The sequence below is a fragment of the Drosophila innubila genome (genome assembly GCF_004354385.1).
Source record: "Drosophila innubila isolate TH190305 chromosome 3R unlocalized genomic scaffold, UK_Dinn_1.0 2_E_3R, whole genome shotgun sequence".
Taxonomy (NCBI): domain Eukaryota; kingdom Metazoa; phylum Arthropoda; class Insecta; order Diptera; family Drosophilidae; genus Drosophila; species Drosophila innubila.
The window spans coordinates 9,780,613-9,793,673 of NW_022995380.1; the positions used below are offsets into that span (position 1 = coordinate 9,780,613).

The 13,061-nt window shown below is 38.3% G+C and overlaps 2 protein-coding genes across 4 annotated transcripts; one reads left to right on the forward strand and one right to left on the reverse strand.

Annotated features, from left to right (window-relative positions):
* The first annotated feature begins 671 nt into the window (after nucleotides 1–671).
* On the forward strand, nucleotides 672–1,391 carry LOC117790580 (C-type lectin 37Db-like). The gene is made up of 2 exons (XM_034630062.1): nucleotides 672–828; nucleotides 884–1,391. The coding sequence occupies exons 1-2, from the start codon at nucleotides 738–740 to the stop codon at nucleotides 1,318–1,320; spliced, it is 528 nt and encodes a 175-aa protein (XP_034485953.1). The 5' UTR covers nucleotides 672–737; the 3' UTR covers nucleotides 1,321–1,391.
* A 3,620-nt stretch (nucleotides 1,392–5,011) lies between these two features.
* On the reverse strand, nucleotides 5,012–12,611 carry LOC117790410 (phosphatidylinositide phosphatase SAC2). Of its 3 annotated transcripts, XM_034629855.1 has the most exons (12): nucleotides 12,377–12,610; nucleotides 10,475–10,703; nucleotides 9,996–10,404; nucleotides 9,815–9,936; nucleotides 9,391–9,756; nucleotides 9,006–9,333; nucleotides 8,872–8,942; nucleotides 8,101–8,316; nucleotides 7,632–7,865; nucleotides 6,493–7,578; nucleotides 5,990–6,140; nucleotides 5,012–5,921 (listed from the first exon to the last, which is right to left on the reverse strand). In XM_034629855.1, the coding sequence occupies exons 1-12, from the start codon at nucleotides 12,471–12,473 to the stop codon at nucleotides 5,793–5,795; spliced, it is 3,438 nt and encodes a 1,145-aa protein (XP_034485746.1). In that variant the 5' UTR covers nucleotides 12,474–12,610; the 3' UTR covers nucleotides 5,012–5,792. The 3 variants fall into 3 exon arrangements, with proteins under 3 accessions (XP_034485746.1, XP_034485744.1, XP_034485745.1); XM_034629853.1 differs by lacking the exon at nucleotides 8,101–8,316; XM_034629854.1 differs by lacking the exons at nucleotides 5,012–5,921; nucleotides 5,990–6,140; nucleotides 6,493–7,578; nucleotides 7,632–7,865 and having other exon boundaries at nucleotides 7,936–8,316; nucleotides 12,377–12,611.
* Between the last annotated feature and the right edge of the window lie 450 nt (nucleotides 12,612–13,061).

A 13,061-nucleotide genomic window follows, 5' to 3' on the forward strand; every position in this document is an offset into this window, starting at 1 on the left:
TTAGAATTTGGACAGCTACATGTTTTTTTACATACTCGAATCTATATATACAGATAAATATAAAACATCTGTTAATCATGATCAGAGGCTTGTCATTATTTACTTATTCATTTTTTGCAAACAATCTTTCGAGTTTATCTTAATACACTTGGTGTATTTTAAGTGCAATTTTTATTCATACAGATATTAACTGCTTGCATATCATATTAAATATTTGTTTGCAAATACTTGAATGCAAATATGTATTTGAATATGAAAATTATTTGCAGCATGCCGAAGACTAAATACCCTTTACAACTCAACTTAGTTTTATTTTGTTTAACTTTAACTTTACTCTGAAGCTACATGATCTGCATTTCTTTCTCTTTTTCCCAATCCAACCACAAGAAATTTGGCCTATTGCCCTTAGTAATTTAAAAAACTTGCTTAAATATAGTAAACATTGTATGTTATATAATCAGCAAATTGTAAGATGTGTAAATTGAAGCATTATCACTTACCATTTCATTTTTTTTTTGGACTATTAAAGGCAACGGTGCTATTGTTAGACTTGCATATTTATTTTACAGTTTTTATATACGCTTTAAATAGAGCTTTAAATATGCTTTAAATATTATCCTAGAGTAAACATTTCATGATAAAGTCAGTCAGTTATTATGTGATTGTTTGTCGAAAGTTGCTATATAATGATAAACAGAGATCAAAACTGTTAGTTGTTGATCGAGCAGCGGTGTAGAATGGTCTTTTCGTGGATTGTAATTTTCGCACTCTGTGTGTGTTCTACACAGGCATTAAACTTAAACTACCCCAATGGAGCAACTACCCAAGGTAATATGATTGAACGAAGGAGACCCTCAAATATATTATAATTTCCGCTTGATAGTTACTTGTGATAAAGGCGAAACTCAGTCATATCAACGAATCGGAGAGAAGTACTACTTTTTAGGGGAAAAGATGTCCACCTGGTTCGAGTCAGCACACTTGTGCCGTCAATTTGGTGGAGACTTGGCTCTAATCGAATCGGCCAAGGAAATGGATGCAATTTCGACATTTCTTAAGAACCGTCGCTATGAAAATATTCGGATTTGGACATCTGGAAACGATCTTGTTGAAATCCATAAGTTCGCCTCTTTAACAAATGGATTGCCATTGTCATTCACCTCCTGGTCAGTTGGACAACCAGACAATCCTGGCATCGAGCGATGCGTTCATTTGTGGTTTAAAGACGGTGCCTTCCGCATGAACAATTGGGATTGTCCTGGAAAAGCATTTTACTTATGTCAGAGACAGAACTACACCCGGTGCTGGGATGGCTACTAAAAAAAAGTTTGTATAAAAATTAAAAATATGTAGGATTTATTAGTAAAATCGAAAATCCATAAAAGTGCTAATTCATAATTTGTTATATAAATACTCCACACAGACTATTTTGATACATAGACCACTGTGGAATACAAATAGCAATTCCACTATCCTAGTTTAAGTCGTGCAAAAAGGTTCGTAATCTCTCGATTATGGTTTCAGCCATCTAACTGCTCTAATGACAAACCCAATTTGGCCGAGTCGAGACAATAAATCACTGGCAAAATGACGCTGTCAAATGTGGAGTGACAGAAAGGAATAAAACAAAACCAAACCGATAAAAAAAAACAACGTACAAAAATAAAAACAATGACACAAAACAATTTCGCAAGAGCTGCTCGAGAAGCAGAGCAGGAGAAGCCGCCCCAAAACATTGGCTGACCACATGAAATAATCCCAACACCTCAAAGCGGCAAGGAAGTGGGAAGAGGGGAAGAGGAGAGACACATGCTCGAGCTGCCGGCAGGAATACATTGATAAAGGTGTGGAAACGTGCGATTTTGTAATTGATACTAAAAAGCCCTTAATTGGCACCTTAACGCTGCTGATGCTCTGACAAATTTCCCCAAAGGACCTGCAAGGAGGGCGGCCTGGCGTTGACATGCGTCGTGCGTGGGCTCAACTGGCCAGAAGTGGGTATGGGTTTGGGTTACAGTGTGGATTCGGGCTTGACTTGCCCGCATGGTAATCCGATACGTTTAGGTGGTAATAGACAGAGAGCGAACCGAAAAGGAATGGCAAAATCTGTGCCATATAATGCCATCGAATCATCATTAGCATGATGTGACCATGATCATGTGATTGGGAATGGTAATGGCAACAGGATTGAGAATGAGAATGTGATTCTATCAAACTCCGACCAGTCACTTAGCGGGCCAAAAACAAATGGCACTAATCCATAATTGTCTGGCCAGGCAATGCTGTTGGTCAAGTGGGACTTGAGCCAATAAATCTCATCAAACTAATTCGATACGTGTGGATCCATGTGTGTGTATGTTCGTGTGTGCGTGTGTGTGTGTGACTGTGTGGTCAATAAGGATGCAGGATGCGAGACACCCTTGCGGTTTTTGTTGCTCTTGCCTCTTGCTGCTTGTTTGCCAGCCTGTTGTCATTTGTTAACATTTCATTACATTTATTTCACTCCTCGGTCCGACTGGACACAATTGCAAAGTGGATGAATGGATTTGTTGTCGTTGTCGTTTGATGTCGTCTCGAGTGTATGATTGTATATGCGTGTGTGTGTGTGTGTGTGTGAACCAGTCCATCCCCTGTATATGTACATATTTATTTTCGCTCAAACCAATTTGTTTTATAATTGAATTTGAAATTGAAGATGACATTCGGTTTCCAATTGTTTGGCGTGTGGTGCAATAGCCACAGGCTAACCAATGGGCTAAGGCTACCATAACGAGCCCAACTGAACACTGATCTGACCTCAGCTGTCTATGTGTTTGGCTAATGGTATGCACAGATTGTCAATCCGTCTATCTGGCTGTGTGTGTGTGTGTGACCATAAATTCAATTATGTATACAATTTCAACAAATTTTTGGCTCACTTTTGCCCAAATACGCAATTTTCTATTTAATTTGCTTTCAAGTGTCAATCTGGTTGACTGTGGCCATAAACTCGAATGCTCGTATATCACGCACACATTGTGCACTTTGACCTTTAAGGTTATCTGCCTTTACAAATATTGTATGGCTTTGAATTCGTTTATGCATCATTTGAGTTTTTGGTTTATGCGATTGATTTCATTCACATTGTGTGATTACTTGAATTTTATAGTTTTACGCAAATTGTATTCATTTATCAAACGAAATACCAAAAATATACAATTTATAGGCTACTGGGACATTGAACTAAAGGAAAGTAATAGAAGTGAGAAATAATAAACAAGATATTAAACTTTCAAGAGAGAATGTAAAGTTATATCCTACATATTTTTGAACATTTTTAGAACTACGCTTCAATTGTTAAAAGTATAAAAAATTGCATTTGACGAGAAGACGAAAGTTAGGTACCATTAAGATGTCCATTAAAATTACGAAAAACATTATGAAAATAGATTAAATTTATTAATATTTAAATAAGATATAGATAAGAAAGGGAAAATTTATATCCGGTATACTGGAACTCATTTAGAAATAATGAAAGATATATTAAATTAATTCTCAATAAACAAAAGATTATTACTGATGATTTTCGCCTTCCAACTGGCAACTACTCCTAAGTTATCTTCCATCAGGCTCAAATGTAAATTAAAAGTCAATCAGAGTAAATGGAGTCAATGGTAATGGGGCAGTCTTTCACTCCCAAAGCGAATATTTAGTCGACATAAAATTAGCATACATGCCATAAAGCAAATTCGATTTCTATCAAAGGCCCAATCCGAACAGGGCGCACTAGGCTACATAATAGAGGCACTCAGCTGTGCCTCAAGCACTTAACCCGCTTTTAGCAATAAAATTAACTTTTCTAAAGACCCCGATGCTGCTGGGAAACCATCACGTACAAGTCGAACGTATAGGAAATTAATGGTTTAAGGCAAAAGTGTTTAACGAAAGTGGCAGACGGGTGCAAGGACGAGGAGGGGACTAACGTGGAGCACACATAGTACACAGAATAGATGGAAGGCAGTAAATTCTTCGACTATCTGTGTATTTCACTTTATTGGCGCATAAAAGCCAAAAAATACTGAAGGCACGACAAGACAAGACAGTTCGCCCGTCACCCCAAGCTGAGAACTGAAAACTGGGATATCTGACTGGTGGCTAAAGCATTGGTTGGGTTCAATTTGAAAGAGAAGCTGTGCTTAAGAAGGCGTGTAATTGAAACATTCAAAAGACAATTTCCAAGTCTTAGCACAGACACACTTAATGGACGCAAAAGACATGGACAAAGTTAAGAAGTGAAATGCGAAAGAAAAATGGCAAAGTAAAGCAGACGACGAGCAGGACGAGTGCGATGATGATGATGTAGAGGGTAAGGACAAGAGCAAGGGCAAATAACTGCATCAGAGTTGGCCAGGATACGTGGCAATCAAGCGTGACCGGGGGTCAAATGGGTTGGCATGAAAAATCTATACTTATTTATGCTCAGTTGTTGTTGCTACTCTTGTTGCTGTTGTTGCTAGCTGTTGGCCAAGGTGGACAATGTGGCGGCCTGTGCGTTAATTAAACAAACATTCAAAAAGATTGATGGCACTTTGATTGCAAAACAATTGATGCAACTGTGTGGCAACATTAGCATGATATTGGCTAAAAAGAAAAAATGAAAGAAAAAACGCACAACAGTTGGGCTCTTATCAAAGTTCAATATGGGGTCGTTTCGTTATCGCTCGCATACGGATTGGCCGGGCCAAAGTTCGCATAAATAAAACTCCAATATCAATAGAGGAAGAGCGATACTAATGTATACATAAGCTGATGATTGGCAGCGTTATTTGGTCCGGCTTCGTGGTGTTTTAATGGATTTTTGATTTGCTGGCCAACTTGAGGGTTGTCGTGGCTTTCATTTTTTTTTTTATCACTTATGTAAACAAGGGCCATCAACGGAACAACACTTGGCACTGACACGTTTTACTTTGGAAGTCAAAAAGGACTCTTCACAAATTATATTTCCTTGTATTGCAAATAGAAACTCGCATAATTTTAAGCTGTTTAACACATAAGTATATATTTCTAAGTAATCGGTGGCACATATGTACATACATAATTCTACATCATATTACATCTACATAAAACATTGCTATGATTAGTAAAATACATCATACTTGCGGTAATTATTTGCTCATCTACTAATTTCTCTCTACTCAGTGTATATCGTTGGCTTTTCTAAATCCTTTAGGTTCGCACAAAAATTATTGGTGTTCTCCTTAATCTATAATTCTGGAACTTTTCAACTGTGATTAGTTTCTTTTCATAATGTGGTGTATATGCTAGCCAAAAAATTGTGTTTCGTGTAGAAAAAATGTAGCTTAAGCCAAGTCTTTTGTTTGTCTTGCTTGTCTTTTAGTTTGCTTTTGGTTATTAGTGTAAAGATTTTACTATTGTTACTAATCCGATGTACGTATAACTTTTGCATTTCATAAGCAGTGTGTTGAGAAAACTCGCTATAATTGAATAATAATACTCGTTGAATCAAATCTATTCTAAGCAATTGCTCTTGGTGTTTAATTGAATAAAGCATTTCAAACTCGATGAACTTTATACACGCAAATAAATTAGTTAACGAACTACAGTAAAACCCTAGTAACAATCACAAAAATTGCAAATATCGTGCACGTACGACTAACGTTTTAAATTTATTTTCCCTAATAATGGAAGTGCTACGGAAAACATCTTGAATTAACCTGGTGAGCTTTAGAGTGAATAATTAATAAAGAATAGATTTGTATATCACTGCATGAATTCATGAAAGTTCAATCCTTTTACAGCGCAATCAGTTTGGTTTTACATTGCTGAGCTGCCCACAACTCTAATAATTGATCTCGTGTGCCGGGATCGCGTTCCGGAGGAGTGTTATCCGCCGAAACATTCGTGGGAGAGAGCACACCGGTCTGCAAACCACAAAAGAAATCAATTATTAAAAAATATCTTTTTTAGTGTAAATCTGTAGCGTATTCACCTTGGTCGCAATTTTACGCGGATCCAGATTCAAGCCAATGTTCTGCATTCCTCTGGCCAACTTAGAGAGAGGACTGGTTAGTTGTTTCAGCTTGTTGGCTTCTAGATTAGCTGGCTGTCCCAGCTGCAGATTCAAGTCATTGGCAGCGGCACTAAAAAGTTTAAAGTAAATTTCGAGGAGAAAAACGCGATATAACTTTTCCTATATTGATTTATTTTTTGAGCATTTCTGAGTAATAAAAGCACTTTGATTGTATGGAGAACAGGCACAAGGACTTCGCTAATTGTACAATAACACATGCTTTAAAATAATACATATATAATTCTTATCTTATACATAAGAAACGTACATAATACTTAATGATTGAACACAAATACAAATAAATATAAATTCTATTATAAATACTTTGACTAATACAAATCAATGAAACAAAACCAACTACAAATAGATGTATATATATATATATATATATATATATATATACTCAGGAGTAGAATACAGACCTTGATAAAGGCTTCACCAATTCTTCATCGACATCCACCTCCCTTGCCTCCTGGGCCTGAATACAAATTTGAGGATTTGGCGTTATTGGACGCACGGGCGGCGCATTCTCCAGTAAACCATTGGGCAAGGTAACATTATCCATCACCGTACTTATAGAGATAGTAAGCACATCCTCAGATGTCTTGCACATGCTATCCTTTTGCTTCAACTGTTGCATACTATTCGACGAACTTGGATGCTCCTTTTGGCTGCCCATTACGATGCCCACCGAGGGCAAAAAGGCATTTTCATTGTAATTGGACTTATCTAAAGCAATCTCGACATCCGAATCCACATCGGGCTCATACAGGCTATTGTCATGCTCTTCGGTGTCTGTGCTGCTGGTGCTATTCGAGGCACGCTTCTTGCCTCCAACGGTAAAAATGGCCTTCTCAGCTTCCATTCCAACATCTACACCTGTATCCTCTCCTTGACGCATTACTTGAGGATTAATTGTGGCGGCGCGATTGCTTGGTTGTGCTGTGTTTTGTGGCTTCTTAAATGTCTGGCCCAGTTTCGAGAACTGCCCGGCAACGTTGGACAGCGCCTTGGAACTGAGCTGCACCAGCTGAGATTCGGATAGGTTACGTGGCATTCCCTTGGGCACATCCAGCAGGGGCAGCTTACTCTTCCGTCGCTGCAAAACTCCGCCGTTGATAAATCGAACATCTGAATTGCCTGCGTTTTCTAATGCAATTCGAAACATGTCCACAATAGCTGTGAGGGACTCGGCGAGTTCCTCAGGCGTCTTTATTACAAACGCCGCATTATTGAAGAAACGCAAATTTGCCGAGCGAAACATGTGAAAGTATCCTTCTTGATGATCGACACAGTAGTTAAGACGCAAACAGAGATGAGCAGGCGGTGAGCCTTGGAACATTTTGGTTTCCTGATGCATGCCCAGTTCAATGAGACGCATCTGCGAAAGATGCACCTTCTCAAAGCGCACGATCTTATCCAGATGCGAATCATACTCGGCCACAATGTAACAATCATCTGTTAGCAACAAAACGGAGTCCACCTCGGTTTCACTGGCATCACCAGAACTACAAACGAATTGATTAATATATGTAACTCTGTGAGATGATTCAATATTTACCTAGGATCCGCATCGATGAGACCCCAAGCACCAACTGGATACTGTTCTGAGCTTAACAACAAACGGCGACAATCCTCTACCAACATCTTCGCGTGCTCAGCACTTTCACCATCGTTTTCTTCGGGTACCGCTTGGCCACCCAATGCACTCAGCGATTCCGAAGAGACTTGATTGCCCAGCATAAGATCGATAGTTGCCTGACGATAAGAGTCCTTAAATCGGGCCAGATAATAGCTGCAACATCAATGACAACTTAGGATTTAATTTATATTGCAAAAGAGAGTTTAATTCATAATAAAGCAAGTGCAGATAAATAATATTAAGATTTAATATGATAATCAATAGGATTTATAGAGTAAGAAACAAGTAAAATGTAATAATTGGAGCAACTAAAAACGTAATCATTTCAACTATGTTTGTTTGGTCATCATTTTGATCATCTGGTAGGGCCATCTTCCTAAATGCGCACCTGTTCAAGGCAATCGATTCAATCAACTTTAGCTCAGGTCCCAAGACGCCTGCATTGTAATAGCCACGTAATGGTGGTTGGAATTCGGGTGTCAGTATTTGCATAATGGTCTCTAGGATTTCATCCTCTTTCAGTTCTGTCGCCTGCTTCAGTTCGCCCTGCATCAGATCGATAATGCACTGACGGAACGAGTCGGCAAAGTTTTGTATGAAAAAGCTACGAAGAAGTTGTCATGACATTAGCTAAGAGTCAGTTAAATAGCAGGAATATCATTTGATTAGAAAGTGGAATGGTCTGGCATACCCTTCACCCAAGTACAGAGCATGGGCATTAATTATAAAGTGTATGCAATTCAAGGATTTGCTACCCAATAATTCTTATGATCTCTGGGTGAAGCGTACAGCAAATAAACAGTTAATTTAAATATTGTTTCAATTAGAAATTTAGTAAGAAGAATAGAGTAAAGCATGCGGCGTTATTAAGAAAATGTGTTAACAATTCTGAAATGGCTTTACAACTGTTGCTGTTATCTTTAACGAAACAAAATGCAACTTAAAAAGCTGCTTGATTACAGTGCGGTAAGCTGATGATGACCATCCTCAATTACTTATCATGTAGAACCCAAGAAATACGTAATTTCAACTGTGATTACTTTCGATTAATCATTATGAAATGAGGCTAATTAGATAACAAAAATAATGTTAATTAAGTGTAGGCTAACAGAGGCATAAAATAAAAAGAAATGCATAGTTAAAGAGTGCTACTACGCACCGATTGGCTGAGTTCATGCCATCTTTCATCATTCCGCTGATTTTACGCTCTCCGGTGCGAGTGTAATCACCCTAAAATAATCAAATGTAACAACGTTATGACATTACTATATATATTTTATATTATATGCCTACCTTCAAAGCATTCGTGCCCGCATATTGTCTGCTTATTATGTCACCATTGTTTGCCCAGAGCACCATAAATGGCGACTTCAGCTGCTCAGGGATCGGCGAGTACGGCGGTGAGAGTCCCAATTTAACAAGTTGAGACTCCAGCACAGCTTTGCCAATTGCCGTTTGTACCACATTCGTGCGATCCAGACAATCCATGCAGTTGACTCGAAAAACTGACTTCTGATTGCAAATCATGCCACGCTGGTCTCGCCAATGAAATCCCATGGCGCCTGCCTCTGGTCCAACTGCATCAATCAAGGCTGAGACATTCTCGAAGCGCATGCCACGACTAGTGATCAAATAGATTTTATTATGAAAGTATGGAATTATGTCTATTAATGCTCACCAATAGTCGTGAAAATCGAATGTGACATAGATTAAAAGTTCGTTGTTGTATTTTATCACATGCTCCGCAAAGGAATCTCCAATCAATTTCTCCTTGCCACTCTGCTCCACAAGGTTAACAATGCAGACCCGTTCATAGATGGACAACTCTTTGGTAAAATGTAGCTCAAAGGCTTGATGTGTTTCGGCCAAGCCACGATCGAGACGAGGTGGTGGGCGGTATTTGTAGCCGGGTTGACTCCAGAAAATGGGCACTGAGCCGCGCACCTGCGTGAAGGACAACTGATGATGACGGAATGAAAGAATCTGCTCAGTTTCCACATAATTGGCACAGTTGCCCTTTTCATCCACTCCACGACGCTTGTATCTGCAAGGTACACAATTTCATTTAGTTGTTAAAGACTGAGATCCTTATGAGTCCTTACCGTGTTCCCGCTCTATGACGCGAACGTCGCGAGACCAAAGCCAATGTGAAGCAATCGTTGCCAATGACACAAGCTTCCACTTGCATAAAGCCTTGAATGATGGGCAGTATCCATGTTTTGTCCTGCAATAATTTATAAGAATATGTTAACATTGTGTTTATTTTATATTGTAGATACCTACATTCATCTTTATTATATCCCTGATCATATGCTTGTTCCAGAAGAATCTTTCATCTGGCTGAGGCTGCGCATTGTCCACCTTCACCTCGTGCCTCTGCAGATTGTTGGTAATGTCGCAGTCGAAACTGAAGTAGAAACTGTCCGTATCATCGAAGATCTTGTGCAGCTCCTCGGTAATCCGTCTTTCAATGTGCCCTGGCTCGCGTATGCCCACCGAATTCTTCACCTGTTTGGTTGCCAGTTTTGAGGTGGCCTTAATCGTATTACCAGCCATCTTTACAGCTCCCAACACTCCAAACTTCATACCCTCTAAGATCTTTGTGCTCTTTGAGCCGGGCAAGGGCGCAGCTATTCCGCTCGCATTATTGTTGTTTGAGGATGCGCTGTGTGTGGGCGTAGAGCTGTTGCTTCTGTGAAAGGACATAAAAATAATATTAATATAAGAACTTGTATGTCTATAAGTTTATCTTGAAAACTTGCTTTGTGTGCTTGGTACAGTTGGGCAGCTCAGAATCCGGCACATCGGCGCTGAGTATGCAAATAGATTTGATTTTGTAGACCAAATGTGGCGGGTAAAGCACGCCCACAGCTGTTGCCTCCTTAATGACCACCAAATGTGGCTCATAAACATTGGGCAGAGAGATGACGCCCACAATTCCATGTGTGACACCAATACATTCAATGTCTTCCACCGAGCTGAGATCCCATCCTGAAGAAAGTGATTGTAGAGTAGCATTTATACTATGTGTGCACAGTAATCAAATTGTGTATCCTTGGTCATTTAATGAGCCAGTCTAATGGCTCGTTAGTCAGTTAGCCAGTTACTGTCATTCAGCAGCACTTGATAACTGCTTTTGCTTTTATTGCCGACTAATGACAAACAGCGTCTAATGGTAGTTGCCTATTATTGACTTTTAATTAACTATGCAACGTTGTCGCCTAGCTAATATTAGTACGTATACGCCCCCATAAATCGGAATAATCGCAATCATAAATCGGAAACAATTAAGCAATTAAAATAAAAGAATGTTTATGTTAAAAATCATTAATAAATAAAAGTAAAATATTTTATTTTCTACTTTACATTTCAAAAATATTCACGCAAGTGGGACGAAAAAGTTAATCTATAGTGATGAATAATAATCGGAAGCATAAATGTTTGTTAATGGTGGAATGAGTAAATCGTTTAATTAAAACAATGTGTTATTTATAAGCTGACTGTGAACTCATATATGTTTATAATAATCATCTCTAACCGCACGTTCAATTGTCAAGAGTCCCAGCCTCGCCTCTGAACGTGCGCTAAAAAAAAGAAAGAAATATGGAAAATGTGGCAAGTTGCACTTTACATGCCACCATCGGTTGCAATTTGCAACCTTGGGCTGAGGGACACTATTAGCTGCACTTAAATGAGAGGGTGTGTGACCTTAAAGCTTCCACATATGTGTACTTTTTAAGTAGCTTTTCTACAGTTGCAGCATTTGCTCAGAACAAAGCAATTTCCGGCTAATCTTATCACATTGTCCATTTAAGCAAACTGACCATAAATTAAATGGCAAAAGATGTGAACTCGATAAAAACACATTTGCGTGTTGACAAAACAAAAAAACACCGAAATGTTGATGTGAAAAGCTGCTTGTGACCTTGAATGAGATTTATGATTGGGAAAAGTTCCAAACAATGGCAAAAGTCAGGGACAATGCCGAATGAGTCATACGAACTCTATCTATCAAGGATATGGGCAAAGGACTCAGCTGAACTTTCATCTAAATGGAAAAGTCACATTTTCCGACAGTTGCGTGTTTACAATTGTTATTATGTCTGTGCAATTAACAATCCATTTCAATTCGGTTGGTAATTGCACTGAGGAGGGGCAGGACATGGGTCAACCAAAGGGACGGATATGCGTCCTAATTGATGGCTCAGCTATTTTTATAGCAACTATAAATAAAATGGGAATAGTAACAAAAGCTGATAGCAATGTACTTGTTTTTTTTTTCTAATGATAAAATGAGAAGCTACAAATTAAGAACCAGCCACTGACAGACGCCCACAACAAACAAAAAAGCTGGACTTAAAATCCCAGTGTAGCCTTGACATTGCCCTATAAACAAGAGCAGCTTAAACACAAACACACAGTAACACTTATACATACATACATATATATAAATATATTTACAAACAAGTCAAGTGTAAGTATGTAAATAGCCAGACCGCACGGCGTCCGTACTCGTTTTCAAGAGCAAAAACGTGAGCATAATGCTGATAAGGCTAACTGAGACGCAGCAGTAACAACGCTCAAGACAACCAATTATGAAAAACAGCAGCTGCATTCATTACACAAAAGACAAACACACAAATGATTCATCTGAGAGTTTTTACCTGGCTTGATTGTGAATTCCGATGTCTTGCGATTCCACCAGAGACTCTTATCACGCTTCACGAATATATAATGTGTATCCGTTTGGAAAACCTCCATGGTTATAGTGGTATTTAGCTTACTATATTATTTGCGACATTATACACATGCACTTAACAATTAAAACAATCTTTTTTACAATCAATTCCGTTCCATTTTTCACTCTTTCTTCAACTAACTGTTTTGGTTGCTGGTGTGGTAGGGATGCCACCCCGGTGCAAAGGCTGCCAGCCTGCAAAATTTCCCGATCTGGTTTGATTTTTTGTACTTAAAAAAAATAAGTACAATTCCGAAATTGGGTGCTTTTCATTTTTGTACTTTTACTTTTTTTTTTTTGGTAGATTTTTTTTATATTTATGCATAGTATTTTTTAGAGTTTTCTTGATTCTTTGGTATAAATTTTTTTTTTCTTAGAATTCAATTTTCTAACTCCTCGAGGGCTGACGAAATTCAAACCTTTATTAAAATGTTTAGCTTAATTTTATGTAATTTCAAATTTTAAATTTACTTAAAATTATTAATTTATTTACAAGTTATGGCATTTTGAAATTTGGATTAACATAAATTTAAATTTATCGTTAGATTTGGCGACATGGCGCCAACTCTGACCAACTATCGATAAATTGTAAGCAATAGCAGCGATAAGGT